Source organism: Lampetra fluviatilis, chromosome 1 (genome assembly GCF_964198595.1).
Source record: "Lampetra fluviatilis chromosome 1, kcLamFluv1.1, whole genome shotgun sequence".
Lineage (NCBI taxonomy): Eukaryota > Metazoa > Chordata > Hyperoartia > Petromyzontiformes > Petromyzontidae > Lampetra > Lampetra fluviatilis.
In genome coordinates, this window is record NC_136275.1 from 28,026,668 (window position 1) to 28,053,952 (window position 27,285).

General features: G+C 53.2%; 1 protein-coding gene across 1 annotated transcript in view; it reads right to left on the reverse strand.

Moving 5' to 3' along the window:
* The window catches only part of LOC144934452 (uncharacterized), a 212,800-nt gene that overhangs the window by 6,872 nt on the left and 178,643 nt on the right, over positions 1-27,285 (reverse strand). The window contains exons 7-8 of the mRNA XM_078860213.1: positions 10,048-10,190; positions 9,637-9,769 (exon numbers count right to left, since the gene is read on the reverse strand). Of these exons, the coding sequence (XP_078716339.1) occupies positions 9,637-9,769; positions 10,048-10,190 (276 nt within the window). The remainder of the gene's footprint in view (positions 1-9,636; positions 9,770-10,047; positions 10,191-27,285) is intronic.

Consider the following 27,285-nt stretch of genomic DNA (forward strand, 5'->3'; position numbering starts at 1 on the left):
GTACTGAAGAAGCTTGACTCAATGTATCACTCGGCCTGAAGATTTGCATTGAACTGCCCATATAGGACTCACCACTGTGATCTCTACATTGGGTCAAACTTAACATCTCTTAATGTTCGACGGCTTGTGCACAAGATCTTATTTATTCATGATGTACTTACAAAAAAATCTGCACATTACCTACTGGATCTCCTCTCTGTTTAAAAGAACAAATTTAACCTAAGGTCTTCGCTCATTTACCAGCTTCACATTCCCTATTGCCATACAAATACTGGAGGAAGGGCCTTTGCTATTGATGTCCCCAGGGTCTGGAATGCTATTGCCAAAAAATTGCAACTTGAATCACTACCTATGAGATTTTCACTCAAAACTGCTCTAGAGGAGTTGTACACCCCTAGCTGCCACTGCTATTCACTGGCCTAAAATAAAATGTTTCGTTCCGGATGCGCAGCAAAGTATGACCTGTGTTTTGATTTAGTGTGCTGATCTTAAAGGTGCATTGAAAATGTTTGATACTCCGACTGATGCTCCTGCTTGTGTGGAAGTGACTCATGCAGACAGCTATGGCTGCAAGGTTTGCTAGTACATGTTTTTTTTATGTATTTATTGTGTAAAATTCGGTCACAGTTCCTATGATCACTGTTTCATTGCTTTAATGGCTTTATTTTGGTGATTCGAAAAGTTCTTTGGTTTGGCCATGTATGTTTGTTTGTTGTAGTACGGAGTTAGTCTGATGGCCTAATCTAAGTTGTCTTGTGGTTGTTTGACTTGCATACCACTGGGATTTTTGCACACAGCGTGGTGTACGGTGCTTTTTCTGCAATATTTTGCTGTCTTTTCTTGTATTTTCTGTTTGCACATAGTCACATAGTCACTTTAAGATGTTTTGCTTGTTTTTGTTTTTTGTTTGTTGCGGTTGCACCCGATTCAAGAGCCGAATGGCTCACAGGGCTATACATAATAATGAACTTGAGACATTTAGTCCGTTAATGTAAAAGACATTTAACTTAGTAATGTAATTCAGAGAGTCAGAAATAACTACTAACAACGTCAGGTAGGATGGAAACATCACAACCAGTTAAGGCTTTACCTGTTAAGAACGTCCACCTTGATTTTATGACCTTCCAAAAATCCACAAAGAAGGTACCCTGCTCCGTCCTATTGTCTCAACCATTATATCACCCACCTACAAATTGGCCCGATTTCTGTCTGAGACCCTGCTTCCTTTCACGGGTAAGACCACCTCAGCTGTTCTTAATTCAGCTCACTTGGTTTCTCTAATCAAGGACATCTAACTGTCTCCAGATGATGTACTTGTCAGTTTCGATGTAGTCTCCCTATTCACCAAGGTAATTGTACCTGACACCATTGCAATCATTGAAGACTGGACTGAATCCAGATGTACCAACTTTTGTAAGGCACTGCCTTACCAACACTTACTTCACCTGGAATGGTACATTCTACAAACAAAATGAGGATACCCCAATGGGTTCTCCCTTATCGCCAGTGGTAGCGATTGTTTTCATAGAGAAATTGGAGACAGATGCCTTCCAGACATCCACCCTACGTCCTTTTTTGTGGAAGAGATACGTAGATGACACGTTCGTCATCTGGCCACATGGCCTGCCAGAACTGAACCAATTTCTCAACCACATCAATTCCATACACCCATCTATCAGATTCACCATGGAAGTGGAAAATGATGGCAAGCTACCATTCCTGGATGTTTTGATTGAGAAGAGACCTGATGGCTCGTTGGGACACTGCTACAGGAAAGCCACCCACACCGATTCCTATCTAAAGCCTGATTCCCACCACCATCCAGCCCAGAAGATTTCCCTCATCAAAACACCACACCATAGGGCCCGTTGCATCTCCGATGAGCACCACCTATCCAGTGAACTGGAGCACGTATGCAAAGCCCTCAAGATGAATGGATATTCGGACCGCACAATCCGCAAAGCTGCATACCCAACCATGGGGAGAAAACCATCGGAGGATCCAATCAAAACCATCACCTTGCCATACATAGCAGGGGTTACCAAAAAGATTTCCAAAATCTTAAACAAACACAAGATCCAGTTTCAACACAGTACACAAAATCCGTGATTTGATCCCATCTGTGAAAGATGTGATCCCTGACATGCAATACCCTGGTGTCTACAAGCTAAGTTGTGTCTGCGGTAGCAGTTACATTGGGGAAACGAAACGACTGTGTTCAAGAACACAAGGCAGATTTGAAACATGGCAGAACCAATACCTCTGCCATGGCTGATCACTGCTTGAACGCGGTGGGCTCACACGACATTGTTTTTTCGAGAACAAGGTACTCTGCAAACCTTCGGGCTACAATAAAAGATTTGTTCATAAAGCCATCCAGATATATAAACACAGAAATAACTTCAATCGAAAAGATGGATACAAATTGAGCAATCATTGGAAGGACGTTATTAACCAGGTAAAGCCTTAACTGGTTGTGATGTTTCCATCCTACCTGCCATTGTTAGCAGTTATTTCCGACTCTCTGAGTTACATTACCAAGTTAAATGTTTTTACATTAACAAACTAAATGGCTCACTAACAAAGCCACCGCTGCTCCTTTCCCCCAATGAGCTTATCTCAAGCCTATTTAACTTCGTGTTTCAGCGCCTTCAGCAGGCCCTCAACGTCCTCCGGATCCGCATCAGCATCGTCATCCAGGCCCCAGGCGAATCGCGACGCATTGATCACTCGGCTGCTTCCCTCACCTCATTCATCTAACAGGGTTAGGGTTCATGATCACGCGGCCATCACTGAGTGCCCTGCTTCGCCCGGTGCCTGTTCGTTATCATTCACCAGGTGGCCTAGGCAGCTCCATCAATGGAACGCGCTCGCGTATCGGGTGGTAGCGTCTGCAGCGGGTTCCTCGGCGGTGGCAGGTTAGGTCCAGGGAGTGGAAGTACGTGTTTTTGTGGACACGGGTGCATCGGCCACTATTATATTCGAATGTATTTTTGGGTTGTTGCCACACAGTGTTGGTCTGTTATGACCGGTTCAAGGGGCGTGTGTTGCCGCAAATGGCATCAGTTTGGGTATTTTGGGCCATATTATCGTATCCATCAGATTAGGCGAAATCGAATTGGATGGGCCCATTTTAGTCTCCGAGGCTTTGACAGTGCCATGCCTTTTGGGGACGAATTTCTTGGTTAGGATGCCCATTCGAATACTAGTGGACCAAGGTTGTGTGTCGATGCCATCGGGCCATCAGTTGCACTTTTAACAGTCTCCCACGGTGTTGTCCCCCCATGCGGCCAGTGTGTGGGCCTTGTCCAGGGATTCCATGACCATTCCACCTGGGTCACAGATATTGGTACCCCTAAGGTTGCGCAAACCTCTGGATTTGCAGGCATCAGAGGTGGGCATTTTGTTGTCCTCCTCCAACTACTTTTCGAGGACGACCTGTTTGGTGGGTGCCCTGACGGCCAGGTCCTTAATTCAGGACTTTTGCAGGTTACGATTCCGGCCGGCACCGCTTTGGCACACGGTCCCAGCTCCTCCACCTGATGATGCCGTGCCGGCCGGGGGAGATGTGGCAGGCATGATACAGGATGGGAAGACCGACGTGCCCTGGATCGACGTGCTCTTGTCCCCCGAGGAGCGCCAGCAGTTCCATGCACTCATTGAACGGTTCACCGATGTGTTTAGCCAGAGTAAATTCGACATTGGACGTACGACCCTATTGGAACATCACATAGACACGGGAAATATGCCCCCTATTAGGCTCCATCCGCATCGTCTCAGCCCTAAAGAAAAAGATTATGTCCGCTTGGCCGTTGATGACATGTTGGCAGCGGACATTATCTCCCCTTCTACTAGCCCTTGGGGCGCCCCCATTGTGCTAGTCAAGAAACGAGATGTGAGTCTCCGTTTCTGCATTGATTTCCGGAAATTAAACAAGATTTCTGTGGCTGATGCATATCCCTTGCCCAGCATGGATGATTCCCTCGACGCCCTCTAGGGTGCACAGTTCTTTTCCACCTTAAATTTGCTCTCTGGACGAGACCTCTAGACCCAAGACAGCGTTCTGCACACTCCAGGTGCGGTTCCAATTTAATCGGCTTCTATGGGCCTACATTCAGCCCCGGCATCTCATGGAGATGGTTTTGGCGGGTCTACAATGGGAATCTTGTTTAATTTACTTTCACAACGTCATTGTGTTCAGCCGTATGTTTGATGAACACTTGCGTCACCTTGAGTCAGTCTTCGTCAAAGTATGTGCTGCGGGCTTAAAATTAAATCCACAGAAGTGTCACTTCTTGCAGCCATATTTGGGCCATATTGTTAGTGCGTCAGGTGTCGCCACGGATCCGGACGGAGCGGCGGAGTTGTCCGGATGGGGCAACTCGGCCGCCATTTCACTGAAGGCGGGAACGCCATCGACGCTGCCCGCGCTCGCGGGCGGAATTTTGCTGCCGGTGCGGAGCGCTGAGCCCGCCAAGCTTGAAGCAGGGATGTCCTCGTAGATTGACATCCAGTCGCTCCACCATCGACTGCCCTTCATTAAATAATTTGTTGCCGCCAGCGGTAAATGGGTGGCGTTTAAGCAGCAATTTCTCACCAATGCCGGCTTGGCGGGATGGACGGAGACGGACGCGCTGAAGGCGCTGCCCGCCGTCCTCGACGACAACGCCTTGGCGGCGGTCCTCACTATCCCGCCGTCCGGGAGGTCCACCCTCACGCAGATGTTTGACAAAATGGCCGCTGTTTTTGCGCCTCCGCTGAACACCCGCTAGATGTTCACCGTCAGACGTAAAGGGGATGGTGAGTCTGCTCTCACCTACCGAAGTGCGCTCTTGGTGCTGACGAAGGCCGCGTTCCCAAAAATGGACCATGATGGCCTTGATGCCTTGGTCCTTGATGCAAAGAGTGCAAACTACCGTCATGCTTTTTAACAAGAACGATAGGGGTCCCCCATGGACTAGTGGATGGCGAGATAATATCAGCGGTCAACATCTCATCAACCACTAGTCGTATGTGGTCTTTCTCTTTGGGGCTTAGCCGATCGGGATTCTGATGAATGGGGGCGGCATTACCCGTATCGATGTCGTGACTCAAAAGAGTGGTGCGGCCAATGTCGAATTTGCCTCTATTAAATACGTAGGAGAATTCCCTCAAAAGCGCTCTCAACTCCTTCTGAGTATCTGACAAATCTGGGTTTTCGGAGCAGAGCGCATCCATCCACTTATCATCGCAATGCCGCTGTGGCTCTGTAACCGATGTGGCCCCCACTCCACCAATTATGTTCTCCTCGCGAGCACGGCGCCTGGATGTATAATCGACGTGTCCAACCCCACGTTGAGGACCTGAATGAACGGTTCTTGGTTATTGGACACCAGAGTCTGGGCCGCAACTAGCGTCAAACCACAAACCGCTTTATTTGAGGGTCCTAGTAGGATTCCTCCCGAAGTTGCCTCATGGTCAAGCGGTTTCCGCAACCGGAAGGGAACTAGCATTTGCACACCAGGAGGAATCTTTACAGTTTTGCTCGCAAGCGCTTGTACAGTAGTGTTGGCCATGCGCAATCGAGTGGGAGAAGGCAAAAAGGCCATGCGACGGCCCGATGGCAACTCGAGACAGCCCTGGTCTATTTAAATTGTCAGGGGCATCTTCCCCAACAAATCAATCCCTAGCAAGCAGGTAACGGCAAGCGACGTCGAAACAGGAACTAGTCCCGTCAATTTGATATCACCAATGCTTTGGGTACGCAGTCCAGACCTCCCCAGAGACCCTGTCTGACAGAGGAGGTGTTCAGGATGGTTGAGAAAAAGCGACAGGCTCACTCTAATCGTCTACAGCATCCCACGTCAGAGAACGAAGAGGCTTATCGCAGCCTTCACTCGGAGGTTCGGGGAGCCGTGAGGCACTGCAAGGATGGGTGGTGGTCGCGGGTTGCTGAGGAGATGGAGTCTGCCTCAGTGGCCCGCGATCACAAATCCCTATTTAACTCCATCAAAAAAGTAACCTGCAGAACCACACCTATTACCATCATTAGCGGAAAAAACGGTAATCCAATCTCCAACCCCCAGGAACAGGTTTGCAGATTTGTTGAGCATTTCTGTGAGGTCCTGGGGGAGGGGAAATCCCTCAGCCAGGAAACATCGTGGCACAAAGTGGGGATGACCCTGCTGAGGCTGCGGTGCCTCAAATATTGGAAGAAATAGTCACCCCTTGTGAGTGGCTGGCTGAGGTGCCATCTGTTGAGGTAGTATTGAAGGCGATCCAGAGTCTGAGACCAGGAAAGGCACCGGGCAGAGATGATCTCCCAAGCGAAATGCTGAGGGAGGGTGGCGTTTGTGCACAGACTGCCCTACATGACATCACAACACCAGTCTGGACCATTGGACGGATTCCGCAGGATTGGAAGGATGCCCTGGTGGTCTCCCTCTTTAAGAAGGGGGACCGCACAGACTGTAACAACTACAGGGGCATCTCACTCCTCAGTGTGCCGGGTAAGGTCCTGGCAAGGATTATTCAACATCGCCTTGCTAGGCACGCTGAGGAGAGGCTTGTGGAGCCCCAATGCGGTCCTGCACAGATGCCATATTTTCTGTCCGTCTGCTACACCAGAGTTGTAGGGAATTCCAGCAAGACTTACATCTCTGCTTAATTGATCTGGTCAAGGCCTATGATACCATCAGTAGGCCTGGCCTCTGGGTTGTTCTTCATGCTTTCAGAGTCCCTGACCCTCTGGATACGATCATGAAGAACCTTCATGATGGTGAGCGGGCCCGGGTAAAACTACGTGGCCAGGAGTCGGAGCCATTCCCTGTACACCTTGGGGTGTGACAAGGATGTCCTCTGGCTCCCACATTATTTAACATCTATTTTGACCAAGTAGTTCGTGAAGCCTTCAATAGCTGTACCGGGGGAATTTCCATTTGGTACAGATTTAATGGGAGGCTGATCAATGCCCGGGTGTGGTCAAGGGATGGCTCCCTATTGGTCAACCACGTTATGTATGCCGATGATTTGGTAATAGCTGCTCATTCAGGAGGAGTTGGAGACACTTCTACTGAAACTGGAGCGTGCCACTAAGAGGTGGGGCCTTACCATCAGCCCCACCAGAACTAAACACCCGCCTGGGTATATTGTACCATCGGACACTCCACCCCCACAACTCCCAATCGGTGATGGGGCAGTTGTGGAGAGAGTGGAGAGTTTCCCATACCTGGGCAGTGTGCTCATGACCGGCTCCGGTTTGGCAGCAGAGGTCTCACTCCGAATCAGTCGAGCGGCATTATCTTTTCATCGGTTGCGTAACGCTGTGTGGAAACTGCCTGGTCTGTCGCTCCGCACGAAGCTTCAGGTCTTTTCGGCCACGATCATTCCCTCCCTTCTCTACGCTTGCAAAAGGTGGACCCTCCTAATGGAACATCTTTGCCGGTTAGAAACATTTAGGCTGGCCTGCCTACGATCCATCCTGGGTTTAACCAAGCTGGATTGTGTGAGGATCTCACAAATTCTTGAAAGATCTAGGCAAAGTCCCATCGTTGAGCTCCTCCGGTAGGCAAGGCTGCGTTGGCTGGGTCATGTAGCCCGCATGCCCAGCCACCGCATGCCTAAACAGCTTTTGTTCGGCCGGACCGAAGGGGCTAAGTGGTCGTGGCACGGGCTAGAGAAGAAATGGAGTGATGTGGTACAGGAGGACGTGGAGCTGAGTGGACTTGCCAATGACTGGTACCAGCGGTGTCAAGATCGGCCTCAGTGGAGGAGGCTCGTGAAGGACGCGACTGGGCAGTTGGAGGCAGTCGCCCTTCAACAACAACGGAGGGCGGAGGAGCGACGCTCACAACAACGAGCGGAGCGCCGGGTGGCTAAAGCACAGCAAGTTAGCACAGTAGGGGGCACAGGTGGTGCATCAGCCAGTCATCTCAGTCATCTCAGTCGACCCGTGGCACCTGGGTCTGCCCCGTGACCTCCTGCCAGCGGGCATTCGACACTTCACGTGGCCTTAAGGTGCACATGGCCTGGCACAAGCGTCGTGGTGGCGTCACCACCACTTAGTGGCGAATGGCAGTTGTTGTTGTTGGTGTTGTTGGATATATTCCTTTTTTCAAAATTCATATCAAGAATAATTCGGCCTATATATATATTAAATAAATAATGATAACAAACATTTCACCCGCTACCCCTCACAAGCACCCAGCGTTTGGAGGTCGTAAAATGCCATTAAACAACAAACTTCGGGGCAAAGAGTGTGCTCCTAATCTCAGCTCGTTACCTGTATAAAAGACACCTGGGAGCCAGAAATCTTTCTGATTGAGAGGGGGTCAAATACTTATTTCCCTCATTAAAATGCAAATCAATTTATAACATTTTTGACATGCGTTTTTCTGGATTTTTTTGTTGTTATTCTGTCACTCACTGTTCAAATAAACCTACCATTAAAATTATAGACTGATCATTTCATTGTCAGTGAGCAAACGTACAAATCAGCAGGGGATCAAATACTTTTTTCCCTCACTGTACCCAGGCTAACACAAAAATCAGCAGGGGATCAAATACTTTTTTCCCTCACTGTACCCAGGCTAACACAATAATTTATCAAAGGGACAATACACACACGCATACACGTGAACCATTAACTGGTCGTGAAGACATTGGTGCTCATTGAGTGATAAGAATACGGTCGTTTATCAGTACACAAATCGTTATAATTTTTATTATAAAATGTTTTAATCGCATAAAATTACCAATAGATTCATCGATGCAAACTCAACTTTTGAACCTTCGTTACGAATCTATACGCTCACAGGGAGAATATTGTGTTAAACCTTTCTTTTGAACACCGAATCTTGCCCACGAAATAATTGAAGCTTAGCCACCACCGCACACCATTGTCTCAAGACATTTAATTAATTATATAATCTTGTCGATTAATCTATTAACGTATACTTTTGCCTTTGGGGTATAATAATTTGCTTTTATTGCCTTTCGTATGAAATTCGTTGCATGCCTGTTTTAAGGACTCTCCCTATCGCCGTCTATGCTCGTGTTACGCAGTGGAATTAATCAAATGTGCGGTTGCCAAAGTGAAACAATGCAATCATTGATGGTTAAATGTACTGCTCACTGAGGGAAATTTCCCCGATGGTACCGTGGATAATTCCAAGCATGAGAGTTCGCATATTAGAGTGTCATGTTTTTGTTTAGAATTAAAATGGCTTAACACAAGTGTATGATTGTTTCCTTCCTGAATTCATGCGTAATAATCTTATTTATAAGAACTGTATCCTGCGTTGAGATTTGAATTTGGTGACTTGACGTAAACACACTAAGATATAATCAGTAAATGTTTAAGCAAGAATAATTGCATTATCCCGATTGATAACACGGCCCTAGACAACGAAGCTAAGCCTAATTATCATAACTGACAACATTATCATAAGAACATGCATTTGCACGCATTGACAAGATAACATCATTTATGCGCATAATCACATACATTTGCATAAACTCTTTACATTTCGTATTTTTTATCTTGATTTAATTTATATTATTTTTTTATTACGTTTTCTAAACCCGACATATACAACAGTGTGTGTGATGTGATTCTGAGCGTGCAGGGAGAGCCGCCCTCCTGCTCCTCCTCCTCACCCTGCCTCATCTGGGAGCAGGTGCCGGGGTCCCGGCTGAGTCTGCTGAGCGTCGTCACCGCGTGGAGCTTCTCCACGGACCGGCCCTTCCTCAGTATATGGACCAGCGGAGCCACGGCGCCCGCCTCGTAGATCTGACGAGAGAACCGGCGCGGCACCAGTGCAAATCGCACGAGGAGCAACGGTGAACCTCGGCGCAAGGGCGAACCGGCTGAGAAGCGTGATGGATTCACAACGCCGGTGGAGGGCCGTCGACCGACCCACGACGACGCGACGATGTCCTGGCAGGGAAGCGACAATTACGGCGCACGACGCCTGGCATTGCGCCGAGGGCCGACTCGTGCAGCGCGACGCTGGCCCGCGGCCGGCTTGCTTTCCGGTGACTCGTCGGTGGTGCGGTGCAAGCACTCACCTTCCTGCGCACAGGCCAGCACACAGATAGCATGGCCAGCATCTCCAGGAGCTCCTCGTTCAGGTATAAGATCTCACCCACCGACTTGTATCGGCCATACACGTTGGGCTTACTGATGGTCTGGAGCAGATCATTAGTGGTGTCTGTAACGAGACACGCAGGCCATCATATAGGACCATACTCTGTTACCCACATCAGCATCACGAGAGGCCTGCCTAACAGTGATCTTACACACACACACAGGAACATAACAGTGATCACACACAGGAACGTAATAGTGAGCACACACACAGGAATGTAACAGTGATCTCACACACACTGTTATATATGTCGGGTCTTTATTTATAAAAAAATAAATGAAAATTGAGAAATGTTTAATTATCCGAATGTATGCCAATGTATGTAATTATGCACGTAATTTATGCTAATTATGGAGGTGTGATTGCATACAGTTATGCAAGTCTCTGTGATTATGCTAATGAATGCAATTATGATAATTAGGCTCGGCTACATTGCCTAGGGTCGTGTTATCGATCGGAAAAATACAATGATTCTCGCTTTAACTTTTACTGATTATGTTTTAGTGTTTATGTCAGGTCTCAAAATTCAGATCTCACCGCAGGACAGTTCTTATAATTAAGATTATTACGCATGAACGTAGGAAGGCACCACTCAGACTCTTCTGTGTTAAGCAACTTTAATCTCTAAACAAAAACATAACACTCTAATATGCGAACTCTTATGCTAGGAATGTCAACACAGTCCTCCTGGAGATGTCCTCCTCATTGATTCGTACATTTAACCCTCAATGATCACGTTTGTTAAACTGGGTAACAGAACAATCGCTTAATTCATTGAGAGTAAAGCAAGCATACACCGCGATGGGAAAAGTCCTTAAAAATGTATGTGACGATATTCTTACAAACGGTAATAAAGGAACATGTGCCTAAAGCAAGAGTAATTATCAATTAATTCATTGGCAAGATTATGCAATTTACGAAAACGAATGACTAAAATACTTCAAACAATCGTATTCATGTAACTTGACGGGCAGTAATGCTTTTTACGATCAGCTGATATTTAACGCACCACCTTGGAATGGCAACCCTTCTTGAAACACAAAGATAACTTTTTGGAACAATCTTATTATTAATTTTAATTTCATTTTTTACCTACGTGATTTTACCGAAAGAACTAAGAGTATGAATCCTTGCAGTTACGAAAGCTTCAAATATAGAATGCGTATTATGTGTGTGTCTTCTTTGCCACTTGTTGATTTGGCGGCTTACGCGGTACGGCGTTCCTTGTGAAGTATTGGAAAATGACGGCAGGAAACTCCTTGACGGGAACACACTTCTTTTATTAAATCTTGACTTGTAACGATACAACGCGTGGCCTCTCTTCTTCACAATGCGGTCACCATACAACGGTACAACTCGTGACCTCTTCTCTCCGCCCTACGCTTCTCTTGACTCTCTTAGATTCTGTGCTGCTGGCTCTCTGTGCCTCGTGTAGACTCCGCGCCTCGACTACACTCTTCTCTCGTCTCGTGTAGACTCTGCGCCTCTGCTACACTCTCCACTCGCCTCGTGTAGACTTTGCATCTCTCTCTGGCTACACCGTATGCATACTCGGCTCGTGTAGACCTTTCTCTCTCTCTGGCTACACCGTATGCATACTCGGCTCGTGTAGACCTTCCTCTCTCTCTGGCTACACACTATACATCACTCAGCTCGTGTAGACCGTTCTCTCTCTCTGGCTACACACTATACATTACTCAGCTCGTGTAGACCGTTCTCTCTCTCTGGCTACACACTATACATTACTCAGCTCGTGTAGACCATTCTCTCTCTCTGGCTACACACTATACATTACTCAGCTCGTGTAGACCGTTCTCTCTCTCTGGCTACACACCTATACCTTACTCTCCTCTACTCTCCATTACTCTCCTCTCCGGGCTCTATCTCTGCACCTTCGTCTTCATTCTTAGATGGTTCCACTTCTGCCCCCCTACTCCTCTGTGCATCACCTTATATATCTCTTCTTCCCGGGAGACGGAGCGGATGCGGACCTCAACGTCGGCACCGCTCCTCAGTTACCCAATCACCACGCGCTATCTCTACGATCCGGTTCCGCCCAGCGCGTGTTTCCACTCCCCGACCAATCACACCGCGCTGCCACCCGATCACTCCCTCTCAGCGCGTCACCGGCACACAGCCAATCAGCAGCACTACCCCCACTCGCGCACTGACGCCTGCTCCTCCCCGTCAGCGCGCGTCACCACACACACACCCGTACATACGCGCTGGCACACGACGTATACACCCAGCGCGTATCACCACTACATCACCCCCTCCCACATTGCTCGCAGCCGGCCCGGCTGCTAACAACAACCAACCGCGACGATAAGACGACAACCAACAAAAAAAACCCGTAACCCCCCGAGTGTGCCCCGTAACATAACAACAACAACAACAACAACAACAAGAATAACTATGTACAGATTGACAATGAACACGAAAAGTCAACAATAACACGATACAAGCAAATTCCAAAAAACGAACGCGCCCCACGTCCCTGCGACTACACGCAGTGACGAGGCGCTCCAACTGCCCCGACTCCTCACGAGGCAGGTCATGCCAAGTAGCACGACCTGGCGCGAGTCCGTCTGGCTGGTCCGTCGTATGGGGCGGGACACTGACGACCGTCCGGCGGTTCCGGCTGCTCCAGACGGCGCGGAACGGGCCTGAAAGGGCCGGCCCCGCCGCGGAGATCCGGCCGCCGGTGATCGGCAGCTGTCAGTTCCGAGACACCTGGGAGCAGATCAGGCGAAAATACGTGTGGATCAGACAGAGACATTTCCCCCTCTGGGTCGCCGGTCACGTCACACGCCCGGCCATCACGACACAAGGGGAGGCCATATGGAGGCGAGAACGGTTTCAGTCGGGAGGGGTGAACGTACCAACGGCGCTTTCCCCACTTTATCTGAACGCACTGGGGCCGTGCAACGCGCACGACCTCCACGGGTCCCCTCCACGGTCTCAACAATTTAGGCGACGTAGCCAAGGGTGCCTGAGGGCAATGCAGCCAGGCCCTGTCACCTGGTTTCCATTCGTGCATGGACACCTTCCGTGCCCGCAACCGTTCATTAGCAATTTGGCGAGCCCGCGAATTAAGCCGTGCGGCCTCCCTCGCCTCTGTCAGCTTGTGAATATTAAACTTAATATGTTCTGCCAAATTAGAATTAGTTCGTGGAGCGGACAGGCCAAGTTGCGTTTCCATTGGCGGGTCAGCTTCCCGACCGTACATCAAATAGAATGGGGAAAACCCCGTAGCTGCATGGGGGGCCATTCTATACGCGGCAAGGACTCCCGGGACCTGCAGGTCCCAATCTACATGTGCCTCGCACACCTGCTGGCACAGCATGGAAGTCAAAGTTTTGTGGAGTCTCTCCACCATCCCGTCTGTCTGCGGGTGGTACGGGGAGGTACGCACCTTCTTGGTACCCAACAGATCGCACACCTCTTGCAACAATTTACTCGAAAAATTTTTACCTTGGTCGGTCAGCAGGCGTTCGGGAGCCCCCTTGTCCAGGACATAGCCCTGGACGAAGGCATCCGTCACAGCCGCTGCCGACTGGTTAGCGAGAGGCCACGCCATAGGCCATCGGGTAAAGTATTCGACCCCCACTAACAAATATTTATTCCCTCTCGGCGTGACTGGGAAGGGCCCCAAAATATCGAGTGCAACGAGCTCGTTGGTACGCGAGACCTGAATAGATTGCAGCGGTGGATTAGCTGCCACGGGCGGTGGTTTACGCCTGGCGCACTCAACGCACCCCTTCAGAATATGTACCACATCACTTCCCATTCCCGGCCAGTAATAGTCACGCTGAAGCAGGGCAAGCGTCTTGTTAACTCCCAAGTGCAAGAGGCGTTCGTGTGCCGCCAAGACAACCCTCCCCCTCACAGCGGAAGGCACCACGAGTGCGTTCCGCCGGGACAAACTGTCCCATCTCAATAACATGCCCTGCTCAAGTACATAGGAGCCGGTACGCTCCTGGTCCCCCTCGGGACCCCCAACCTTGCGGCGCAATGCTAGCAGCGAGCTGTCTGCCATCTGGAGGCGGCCCCATTCGCTGAGCGACAGCGAGAGCAGCGAGTCCCGACCCTGAGAGGCAGTGGAATCATCCACGATCGGTGCGCCCGCTGTCGCAGCCAGTGCCCCCATCTCCCCCGCAAGCGTCGGTTTACAGCGCGCCGATCCCGACAAACACGCGCATTCATCACAAGGCAACAACCGCGACAAGCAATCGGCATTTGTGTGTCGCAACCCCTTACGGTACATAGTCGTAAACTGATAGTCCTGGAGGACTTCCAACCAACGCGACAACTGGCCCGAGGGCTGGGCGACCCTCAATGAATACTGTAGCGCCGCGTGGTCCGTTCGGACTGTAAAGTGACGACCATAGAGATATGGCCTAAACTGCTGCACAAAAAAGACAATGGCAAGCAGCTCGCGACGGGTGACGCAGTAGCGCTGCTCCGCCGGAGACAACACCCTACTACCGTAGGCGACAACTCTTTCGACACCCCCAACGACTTGGGATAGCACCCCCCCAATGCCCGTGTTGCTAGCATCCGTGTCCAGCAAAAAGGGACTGGCAAAATCGGGATAACACAAGGGTGGGGCACCCACCAAGGCGTCCCGGAGGGAGCGAAACGCGGCCTCCTCCTCCGGTCCCCATTTGAACTTCACTCCCTTCGCCGTTAGAGCGTGCAAGGGTTTTGCAATAGTGGCGAAGTGCTCAACGAACCGCCGATAATAAGAAGCAAACCCGATGAAACTACGCACGTCGGAAACGGACGTAGGTGTCGGCCACGAACCGACACAATCCGTCTTCGCGGGATCGGTGGAGATCCCCGAAGAATCGACAATGTGACCCAAGTATCTAACCGACCTACGAAGGAGGTGACATTTGGCCGGTTTAAATTTCAACTTAGCCGATCGCATTCGCAAGAACACCCCTCTCAATCGCTGGAGGTGTTCTTCAAACGTTTTACTGAAAACAATGACATCGTCCATATAAATCAAGCATGTATCCCACTGCAAGCCCGACAAAACCAGCTCCATAAGTCGCTGAAACGTCGCTGGAGAGGAGTGAAGTCCCATGGGTAACCGGTTAAACTGGAACAGCCCCCCTGGAGTCCGAAATGCTGTCTTAGGTTTCGACTCTTCGTCGAGCGGCAACTGCCAAAACCCCGATAACAAATCAAGAGTCGAAAAATATCGAGCACCAGACAATGCATCGAGGGACTCATCCATCCTGGGGAGCGGATACGCGTCAGCCACAGAGATCTTATTCAGGCGACGGAAATCAACGCAGAATCGCAGGGACCCGTCCTGCTTCTTAACCAGCACAATAGGCGCTCCCCACGGGCTAGAGGAGGGCGAAATAATATCGGCTTCTAGCATATCGTTAACAGCCGACTGAACATGTTCCTTCTCCACGGGACTCAGTCGGAAGGGATTTAGCCTGACCGGCGCCGCATCGCCCGTTTCAATGTGATGGTGCAACAAATCCGTGCACCCAATGTCATACTTATGTTTACTGAATACATCAGAGAATTCAATGAGCAACTCGCGCAGCGCACCCAACTGCGCCGCCGACAAATCGTCCGAGGCGGCACATAGCGAATGGACCCACTCAAGGTCTTCCCTTGGCTCAACGTTCCGCGCGGGGCTCGAGCCCACCTGCGCAACCAACCCATCATCCACAGGGACCTGCGCCGCGTGAGCCAGCACGGTGCCCTGCGGAATGACAGCTGGTCGCGACCCCGCGTTCAAAACCATCACAAACGGATCCCTGTCAGCCCGCACCAAAGTGTGAGCCACCGATAAATCAAGACCCCCGACAGCCTTGTTAGAAGGACCCAAAAGCATACTTTGTCCCGAAGCCTCCCTCACCCATGGTTTCCGCAACCGGAGGGGAATCAACATCTGTGAACCCGGGGGCACTTGCACTGTCTGCGTCGCCACCGCTTGTATCGTAGCGCACGCCGTCCGAATGTCAGTAGGGCCCGTCAAAAATGAAATCCGGCGACCCGATGGCAGTTCAATGCATCGTTGATCGATAAGAATTTTAATAGGCATTTTAGCCAAAAAATCAGTGCCCAAAAGACACGGAACTGCCAAAGAAGACGAAACGAAAACGGGTCCCGACAATTTGATATCTCCAATGCAAATGGACGCCCTAACCTGACCGATAATGCCCAACGATCCCCCATTAGCGGCGTAAAATGGCACATCCACTGGAAGCAGCGGACGACATTGGACTGGAAGAATATTATAAATGAGGTCCGATATAATAGTTGCCGATGCCCCCGTGTCCACTAACACCCTAATCTCAACCCCATCAATAGATCCCGTAACAACGGACGAACCCGCCGAAGCAGCCACAATTCTATGCCCCAATTCCGCCCATTCAATGTCTCCCTGGTCCCGGCCGAACCCCCCTCGCCGAACCGAATCCCCGAACCTTAACCGGCCCTCCTCCGCCGCAACGCGGCGTCCCATGTGTGCCGAATAAACAGGCCGAGCGTGTGAGGTGCCGCGACTTGCCGGGGATTGTAGAGATGACTTGGGCTCTCGGTCGTCGTCCAGCCGAGCTCCCATGGCGCGCTGCCGCGGAGCGCGGCACCCGGACGCCACGTGGCCCCGGAGGCCGCAGTTATAGCACGTGACGAGGGTCGGAGTAGATCTTGGTTGCTCCGACTTTCGGCCCGATCGCAGAGGCGACCGGGCCCCCGGCCTCCAGTCCCCTGGTCGTCCCGTGGCGAACGCCTCCTCTCGTGGGCTGACGACTTGGGGTTCGGCGACCACCAAACCCGGGGCTGCGACGACAGCAGCGTTGCAACCAACGCCTTGCTTCCGTTGTAGGGCCTCGTGCGCTTGAATACTCGTGGCGACTCTCAAAGAAGAAATATCAATCTCGTCAGCTGTGTTGATAGGGACCCCCAGGTCCTGCGCCAACTTAAGCAGCTGCTCCAAAACCATCGCGTCTTGGCCCTCCTCGTCCATCCGAGGGAACGCAGCATCAGCAAGAGCCAGCAACGCCGTGCGATAGGCCAGCGCGGTCTCCGTGGCCGCTTTCCGTCTTGCGTAGAAATGATGGCGGCACGCCGAGGGAGGTCCGTAGACCCTGGCCAACAAACCCAGCGCATCCTTCAGCGTGGAGCGGTCCGACTTCCGTGCAGCCCTGAAGGCCGCGAGCGCATCGTCGTCCAGCATGGCGGGCAACGCCCGCAGCGCCGTAGCATCGGACCACGCTGACATCTCTTGATGCGCCAAAAACCTTCGCTGAAATTGGCCCCAGTCTCCGCCTTCCGCCTTGAAGGCTGACAACGTGGGCAGGCGCTGCTGAAAAATGAAGTCATCCGCCTCGTGGTTCCTCTCCGCCTCTCCGTCGGTGTGTAAGATGGCGGCTCCAGCAGCAGACGTAAAATGGCGGACCCCCTCGCGCGCTGATGACGTCGATGCGCGCGCTTGGGAACCCACCACCACGTGGCGCTCGCCGTTCCCGCCAAAAGTAGGCCCAGGCGCAATGGCGGGAATCCCCCATTCGTTTTGGCGGGAATCTGCGGGGCGACCTTGTAAAATGTCCCCCACCGTCCCCGCTCCTCCCGACGAGCTGATCTCCGCCAAGATGGACGCGGCGGCGAGCAGCAGCTCCGCCAGTCGGGAGTGCGCCTCACGAAGCCCGGCGTCGGTCCCCGGTCGCTCGGCCGGCGCCGTCGACGGATCCTGTAGCGTGGGCAAGTCCTCCTCCTCACCCCCCGCCACCAGCGGCCCCGAGTCGTCCAGGTTTTCCTCGCGGTCAATCCCGTGGGTCCTACGGGTCTTCCTTGTCTCCATGCTTGGAAGCCCGTTTCACTTCTGACGCCAGATGAAGTATTGGAAAATGACGGCAGGAAACTCCTTGACGGGAACACACTTCTTTTATTAAATCTTGACTTGTAACGATACAACGCGTGGCCTCTCTTCTTCACAATGCGGTCACCATACAACGGTACAACTCGTGACCTCTTCTCTCCGCCCTACGCTTCTCTTGACTCTCTTAGATTCTGTGCTGCTGGCTCTCTGTGCCTCGTGTAGACTCCGCGCCTCGGCTACACTCTTCTCTCGTCTCGTGTAGACTCTGCGCCTCTGCTACACTCTCCACTCGCCTCGTGTAGACTTTGCATCTCTCTCTGGCTACACCGTATGCATACTCGGCTCGTGTAGACCTTTCTCTCTCTCTGGCTACACCGTATGCATACTCGGCTCGTGTAGACCTTCCTCTCTCTCTGGCTACACACTATACATCACTCAGCTCGTGTAGACCGTTCTCTCTCTCTGGCTACACACTATACATTACTCAGCTCGTGTAGACCGTTCTCTCTCTCTGGCTACACACTATACATTACTCAGCTCGTGTAGACCGTTCTCTCTCTCTGGCTACACACTATACATTACTCAGCTCGTGTAGACCGTTCTCTCTCTCTGGCTACACACCTATACCTTACTCTCCTCTACTCTCCATTACTCTCCTCTCCGGGCTCTATCTCTGCACCTTCGTCTTCATTCTTAGATGGTTCCACTTCTGCCCCCCTACTCCTCTGTGCATCACCTTATATATCTCTTCTTCCCGGGAGACGGAGCGGATGCGGACCTCAACGTCGGCACCGCTCCTCAGTTACCCAATCACCACGCGCTATCTCTACGATCCGGTTCCGCCCAGCGCGTGTTTCCACTCCCCGACCAATCACACCGCGCTGCCACCCGATCACTCCCTCTCAGCGCGTCACCGGCACACAGCCAATCAGCAGCACTACCCCCACTCGCGCACTGACGCCTGCTCCTCCCCGTCAGCGCGCGTCACCACACACACACCCGTACATACGCGCTGGCACACGACGTATACACCCAGCGCGTATCACCACTACACTTGTGCTGAAAAGACCTCGGATTCTCAGCAGGGCCGCTGGGACGGCGTGTTTGTGTATTGAACACACTGCACTCTTGCCTGTGTAATGTTCTTGGAGGGAGACGGAGTCTTCGTAGAGGCAACACGCTTTATTTCACCAAACAGTTACACTTATCCCTAACACAAAGGGGTAATGGCCCCTTTCACCCACAACCTGGGGAAGTACAGCCTCCGGGCTATCGTACCTACAACTCTCCCTACTCCAGCCTTCCGGCTAGGTAAACCTAGGGGAGGCCGACCCACCGCTGGCCCGGTGGGTCCCTGAACACTGGCCCGTCCGGACCTGGCCCTCACAAGGGCATCAGGCCGAGGGAACCTCAGGGTCCTAACCCCACGACCACTGGCACCGCACTGAGCCCCGACCCTTAGAAGGACGTCGGCGGCTTGGGGTCCAGGTTCTTCTTCTTCTTCAGGCGGCTTCTGGCTTCGGCTTGAGACGAACTGACTCGCGCTCTCAGGGACCCGCCTTATATACTCTTTCTCCCTGAGGGGCGGGGTTCTGGGGGATCGTAGCTCCTGCCAGCCCCCTCCCCTCATAGGGGTTCCAACCGCCGTTGGCCCGACCGGTCCGGACCGGCTTCTACCGCTCCCCCTGGTTGTGGCGCGTGTGTGTCAATCATGACTACCACATCACCCCCCCCCCCTGTACAGCACGCAGCCATCCCGGCTACAACACATTCCACAACCCCGACAATAATACAACCAACAAGAACCAGGAAAGAAAAAAAAAATCCGTGAGCCTCAACGCAACAGTAACAACAACAGCACAACTACAATACGCCAACAACACCCGCAATAATTTACCCCAACCCACCTGTACATATGAACACTGTGGACATACCACACCAAGGACCTGGGGTCAACCTCACACCCACACCACCGACCGAACGCAAGGAGCCCAGGGAGAAGAGGCGGTGTGTATGCATCGGATCAGGTCTCAGGAGAACCGGGGACGCTTCGAGCGAGTCCGTGTGGCGGGTCCATCGTAAGAGTTCAGCGTCCCCGGTGGAGGGTCGGGAGGGGCCTGACGATGGCCATCCGGCCCATCACTGGAGGCAGGGGACGGTGCCTGTGAGCTGTCTTCCTGCAGGCCGGGTGGTCGGGCAGCTCCCCGATCCTTTGGTGTGGCCACCCTTGGTGGACTCACACCTGCAACATCCGAAGGAGTGGCAGGAGGGTAAGGAGCAACACAAGGATCAGGAGAACCCTCCCCCGGCATGTCGAACACATCACGCGAACAACCCCTGCGAGATGAAGATGTGTGAGTGCGCGGTGCGACGTAGGGTTTCAGGCGCGACGGGTGAACGTACCACGAGCGCTGTCCGCACGCGACCCGAACACACTGGTCCCGAACGACCCGAACAATGTCCACCGGACCCAGGGCCTGAGCAATTTAGATGATGTTGCCAGTGGTACCTGGGGACAGTGCAGCCACGCCCTATCCCCTATGGCCCATTTGTGTACCGAAACCCGGTGATCATACAGACGCTCGTTCGCCCGTTGCCTCGCCCCGGAATTTTCCTTCGCAGCCACCCGCGCCCCGACCAACTTCTGAATGTTAAATTGAATGTGGTCGGACAGCTTCGAGCGTGACGCAGCCGCCTTGACCTGCAATTGCACATCCATGGGGGGGTCAACGTCCCTGCCGTACATCAAGTAGAAGGGAGAATAACCCGTGGCCGCATGAGGTGCCAATCGATATGTGGCCAGAACTCCAGGTATACGCAGGTCCAAATCCAGCTGTGCCTCATCCACCTGATGGCACAACATAGAAGTAATAGTCCGGTGCAGGCGCTCGACCATACCATCGGTTTGCGGGTGGTAGGGAGAAGTTTGCACCTTCTGCGTACCCAGAAGGTCACAGACCTCCCGCAGAAGGTTAGATGAGAAGTTTTTTCCCTGGTCGGTCAGCGGCCGTTCCAGGGCGCCCTTATCCAGGACATAGCCCTGGAGAAATGCCTCCACAATGGCTGCCGGCGACTGGTTGGGGAGGGGCCAGGCCATGGGCCAGCGGGTGAAATACTCAACCCCAACCAGTAGGTACTTATTACCCTGATCGGTGACAGGGAAGGGACCCAGGATGCCAAGTGCCACCAGATCGTTGACCCGGGACACCCCAATTGACTGAAGGGGCGGGCAGGCCGCCCTAGCCGGGTGTTTCCACTGCACACACTGCGTGCAACTGTTCAACAGATCGGCGACATCGCGCGCCATTCCCGGCAAAAAAAAATCCAATTGCAGTGTGGCGAGCGTTTTGTGAATACCCAAATTCAAGAGGCGTTCGTGCGCTGCCCACTCCGCCCTGCCCCGCAGAGCGGTGAGGATGACGATTTTATAACGACCAGAGCTGGCGTCCCAGGACATGAGGAGACCATCACACAAAACGACAGCTCCAATATCCTCCTGGCAATTTTGCCAGCACGTTCAGCACGACGGCGTAACCTAAGGAGGGAGGCGTCCTCCATCTGAAACCGTCCCCATTCATCCAGAGGCAGGTCGAGCAGCGAGTCGCGAGCGACCAAATCATGCGAGTCGGCAATAGAGACAGGCTCCGCGTCGACAACCTCTGCCACCGCCGCAATGGAAGAAGCAGGTGTAGCTACCGTGGCCGACTTGCACCTCCCAGAGCCCATAAAGCATGCACAGCAGTCCCCGGGGGAAAGTGCAATAGGTCATCAGCGTTCGAATGGCGCGTGCCTTTCCGGTAGATTACTGTGAGCGCGTAGTCCTGTAGGACTTCGAGCCATCGTGACAACTGGCCGAATGGCTGGTCTATTTTTAGCGCATACTGCAGTGCCGCATGATCAGAACGAACTGTAAAATGCCTGCCGTACAGGTACGGACGATACTGTTGTATAAAAACAATAGCGAGCAGTTCACGGCGGGTAAAGCAATAGCGCTGTTCCGCTGGGGAAAGTGCCCTACTGCCATAGGCGACGACGCGTTCGACGCTGTCCACGACCTGCGAGAGCACTGCGCCATTGCCTGTATTGCTGGCGTCAGTGTCCAGGATGAAGGGCAAGGTGAAGTCAGGGTAGCACAAGGTAGGGGCACCGACAAGGGCATCGCGAAGCGCCTTGAACGCCCCGTCCTCTGCATCCCCACAGTGGAACTTGGCCCCCTTAGCCGTTAAAGCATGAAGAGGTTTCGCTATTGTCGCAAAACCCTCAACGAACCGGCGGTAATAGGACGCGAAGCCTATGAAGCTGCGGACCTCCCCCACAGACGTAGGCGTCGGCCACGTCCTTACGCAATCAGTTTTGGCGGGGTCGATGGCTATGCCCGTACGGCTGACAATGTGCCCGCGGTACCGCACCGATTCCCGCAATAGAAAACACTTCTGGGGCTTAAATTTAAGGTTAGCGGTCTGCATCCTGACAAACACAGCCCTCAATCTCTCCAAGTGTTCCTCGAACGTACGACTGAAAATAATCACATCATCCAGATAGATGAGGCATGAGTCCCACTGCAGCCCAGCAAGGACCAGCTCCATTAACCGCTGGAATGTCGCCGGGGCTGAGTGCAAGCCCATGGGCAACCGATTCAATTGAAAAAGGCCCTGTGGCGTGCGGAACACGGTCTTTGGTTTAGATGCCTCATCCAAGGGCAGTTGCCAAAATCCGGATAAGAGGTCCACGGTGGAAAAGTACCGCGCCCCCGCCAAGGCATCCAGCGACTCGTCCATGCGAGGAAGCGGATACGCGTCCGCCAGCGAAATTTTGTTTAGTTTTCGAAAATCCACACAAAATCACAAACTGCCATCATGTTTCTTCATGAGCACAATCGGTGCACCCCATGGGCTGTTGGAAGGAGCCACAATGTCCGCGGCCAGCATGTCATTCACCGCCAACCGGACATGTTCTTTCTCTGCCGGGCTCAACCGAAACGGATTATGCCGAATGGGAGCGGAATCGCCCGTATCAATGTGGTGGTTCAATAGATTAGTGCACCCGATATCAAATTTGTGCTTGCTAAAAACATCGGCGAATTCACGGAGTAGCATCCGCAATCGCAATCGCTGGGACTCGGGAAGATTTTCAGCCCCCGAACAGAGAGAATCCATCCAACCATCATCGATGTCGGAATGCGCCTCGGATCGAGGCGTACCATCCACATGAGCCACGATAGAGTCAGTGTGGAGTGGCAGCGATGCATGAGCAATCACAGCCCCCTGGTGCACAACCTTTGTCCGCAATCCTGCATTCAGCACCTGAATGAAGGGTTGTCCATCAGCAGGCACAAGTGTTTGTGCTCCCACCAGCTCCAATCCCCATACGGCCGTGTTGGAAGGAGCCAGCAAAATACCCGACATTGTCTCCGACCCGAGCGGTTTCCGCAACCGAAGCGGAATCAACATTTGCGCACCCGGCAGAATCCGAACGGTTTGGGATGCCATCGCTGGAATGGTCGTGCAAGCCGTGCGTAGCCAGGTGGGTGAGGGCAGGAACGACATCCAGCGGCCCGAAGAGAGCTCAATGCAGCCTTTGTCGATCAAAATTTTAATGGGCATTTTGCTGAGGAAATCTGTGCTCAGCAAACAGGGAATGGCAAGGGTCTCTGAAACCAAAATGGGACCCGTTAATTTAATATCGCCAATACAAATTTGTGCCGTTATCTGACCAATTATTCCCAAGGAACCTCCATTTGCTGCAAAGCAAGGGACGGAAACCGGGACGAGCGCCTGACACCTCTGGGGCAGCACATTGTAAATGACATCAGAAATTATGGTTGCCGAAGCGCCCGTATCAACCAGTAACCGAAATTCAACTCCCTCGATGGCGCCGATGATAACAGAAGAGCCCGTAGCCGCGGCGACAACCCTGTGGGCCAACTCCGACCACTGAACCGGTCGGAGTGGCTGCCAAACATCAACACCATCCTGGCTCTGACCACTCGACCCAACGCGACGGAGCGGTACATGGAAACGAGGAGTGTGAGATGAGGGCAGGTGCCGAATGCGTGAGGTGTCGCGACTTGCCTGCGGTTCCCGTGGAGTGGCAGGTGTGCGGGGGGACGACGGCGGCCGACCCGGAGCGCGGCTTCGAGGAGCTGGGCAGCCCGATGACAGATGATCTTGCTGGCCGCAGTTGTAGCACGTGACGCGGGCCCATGCCCACGGGGAACCGTGTCTCCGCCGAGGCTCACCCTGGCGAGGCCGGTCGGTCGCTCTCCAGTTTGTGGCGTGCTGTGATGCAAAGGCCTGGTTGTCTAGGACCTCGTTCTCCTGCGCAGCGATGTGCGTGGCACACGCCGCCACCTGACCGTCCCGCTGGAGGAGCAGCTCCGTGTGTAGATAGTGAGCAGCACGCAGTGAGGAGATATTCGCCTCGTCCTTGACATGAATGGTGATTCGCAACTCACGAGCCAGCAGCAACATCTTCTCAAGCACAATGGTGTCAAGGCCCACGTCGTCCATCCGAGGGTAGGCCACTTGAGCAAGCGCCATCAGCGCGCTCTGGCAGGCGAGGGGGGTCTCGTCAGCCTCCCTCCTCCGGCTTGCGAAGCGATGCCTGGTTTCCGATGGGGGCCCGTACACCAAAGCCATCCGATCGAGGGCATCCTGTAGCGTGGAGCGAGCCTTACGTGGGATGAGGAGGAACGTAGCCAGAGCGATGTCGTCCAGTGCGGAAGGCAAAGCTCGGAGAGCAATGTCCGCAGTCCACCCTGCGTCTCAGCATTTGCCACGAATCGTCGGGCAAAAGCTGCCCAGTCTCCGCCTTTAGCCGCGAAGACTTGAAGAGACGGCAAGCGCTGTTGCAGGCCAGGGAGTCCCCCTCCCGAGGCAAGCTGCGCACCAAGCGTGGTGTATGTAGGGCCGTCGGACGACAAAATGTCCGCCAGAAGCGGCGGTCGCATCTCCGATGACGCGGCAGCCTCGGGTAGGATGGCGGCAAGGCCGGAAGTGACGCGCGCCCCCTGGGGCACGTGACTTCCGGGGCAGTTGACGTCATTTCCGGAGGTAGTGGTGAAACCCCCCGCGGAAGTGACGTCGCTTCCGGCTGTGGCGTTCCCGGCGGCAGTGACGTATCCCGTCATACCCAGTAGAGACATCAAAATTTTGCGCGGAAATCCCTCGCGTTTCGGCGGGAACGGCACCTGACCTCTAGCCTGGCCCCCCACCCGCAGCCACTGCTCTACCCAGCGTGAGCTCGTCGAGGATGGAGGCAGCGGCATGCAGGAGATCGGCCAGACGAGCGTGCGCCGACTGGATCGCCCATCCCGATGGTGGCGAGCTCTCTGAGGGGCCCGCCGCTGCGGACCCGTCCCCCGGAAATGGCGCTCCCGCCTCCGGAGCAGCGTCGGCATCGGCCTCCTTGTCCGGAGCCCTGGTAAGCGCCTTCTGTCTGGTCTCCATGTAGGCGAAGTTCTTGGCCACTTCTGTCACCAGTTGTAATGTTCTTGGAGGGAGACGGAGTCTTCGTAGAGGCAACACGCTTTATTTCACCAAACAGTTACACTAATTCCTAACACAAAGGGGTAATGGCCCCTTTCACCCACAACCTGGGGAGGTACAGCCTCCGGTCTATCGTACCTACAACTCTCCCTACTCCAGCCCTCCGGCTAACTAAACCTAGGGGAGGCCGACCCACCGCTGGCCCGGTGGGTCCCTGACCACTGGCCCGTCCGGACCTGGCCCTCACAAGGGCATCAGGCCGAGGGAACCTCAGGGTCCTAACCCCACGACCACTGGCACCGCACTGAGCCCCAGCCCTTAGAAGGACGTCGGCGGCTTGGGGTCCAGGGTTCTTCTTCTTCTTCAGGCGGCTTCTGGCTTCGGCTTGAGACGGACTGACTCGCGCTCTCAGGGACCCACCTTATATACTCTTTCTCCCTGAGGGGCGGGGTTCTGAGGGATCGTAGCTCCTGCCAGCCCCCTCCCCTCAGAGGGGTTCCAACCACCGTTGGCCCGACCGGTCCGGACCGGTTTCCACCCCTCCCCCTGGTTGTGGCGCGTGTGTGTCAATCATGACCACCACACCTGCACCAACACTCTTCCTCTTGGCGTTGCAGCTCTCTTCACTGCTGGTTGAGTTGGCAAGATGCTCGCCGTCGGCAGTGCGCGATGATTCCGTCGTCAGATAGCGCCCGCAGCTCGTCCGCTGGTCGCCGTTCCTCACTCCTCACTCTTGTCTTGGTTCCCAGCTGGTGCTGGTCGATGTGCGTGGGTCGAACCCACGAAGCTCTCACCGGCGCTCTCCTCTTCCGCAAGGGTGGCTGGTCAGGCTCTTTCCACTGCTCCGTGCTCTCTCCTTGTTCTCTCCGTGCTCTCGCCCTTGGCGTGCAGCTGCTAGCTTCACGGGCACCCGCTGGTGCCTCTCCCGCCCTTACTTCAGGGCTGCGCTGGCTCAGGCTCTTTCCACTGCTCCGTTCTCTCTCCTTGCTTTCTCCGTGCTCTCTGCTTTATCGTGCAGCTGCCAGCTTCACACGGGCACCTGTTGTATATATAGGCCTTTTTCCATTATTTCATATTAAAAATAATTCGGCCAATATTTTTAAAAGAATAAATACATGATACAACACTCTCAATCCGCTACCCCTCACAAGCCACACCAAGCATCTGGAAGTCATAAAAAACAGATGCTTACTCTGTCATGCTCTTCCCCCGCGGCCGCACCTGATTGCCCCCCCCCCTCTTCCCTTGATGACCCCAGACGGGCTGTTTTCCGTAAAAGTTTAGGCTTTGTTTGCATTCCCCCCCCCCCTCTTCATAGTGTTTGTTATCTCGAGGCCAGACACCCTTCATACGTATTTATGGCTACCATGTGTTTGTGTCAAATTGTTGTTAGACAAAGGTGGCCGGGGAGGCTTTAATTCCATGGAATACATATTATCTGGTCTTGTGTGTGTTGAACCTATTTCTTGTATCTCTTATGAGTAAATGTTAAAGCGAGAATAATTGCATTCTGATTGATAATACAACCCTAGACAATGAAGCCGAGCTTAATTTAGCATAATTACATCACACTTGTGTAATGTGAGGTTACACCTGGATGATAATGATTGGCTCTGCCGGCCTCATCCCGCAACCAATGTGGAGTCGAGCCAGGGGCGTGGCCCTGATGTAATGTGAAGGTTACACCTGGATGATGATGATTGGCTCTGCCGGCCTCAGCCCGCGACCAATGGGGAGTCGAGCTATGGGCGTGGCCCTGGAGCCGTACAGTAGCTTCGGGAAAGTTCCAGAAGTGCGGCTGAGAATTGGCTGCGGGGCA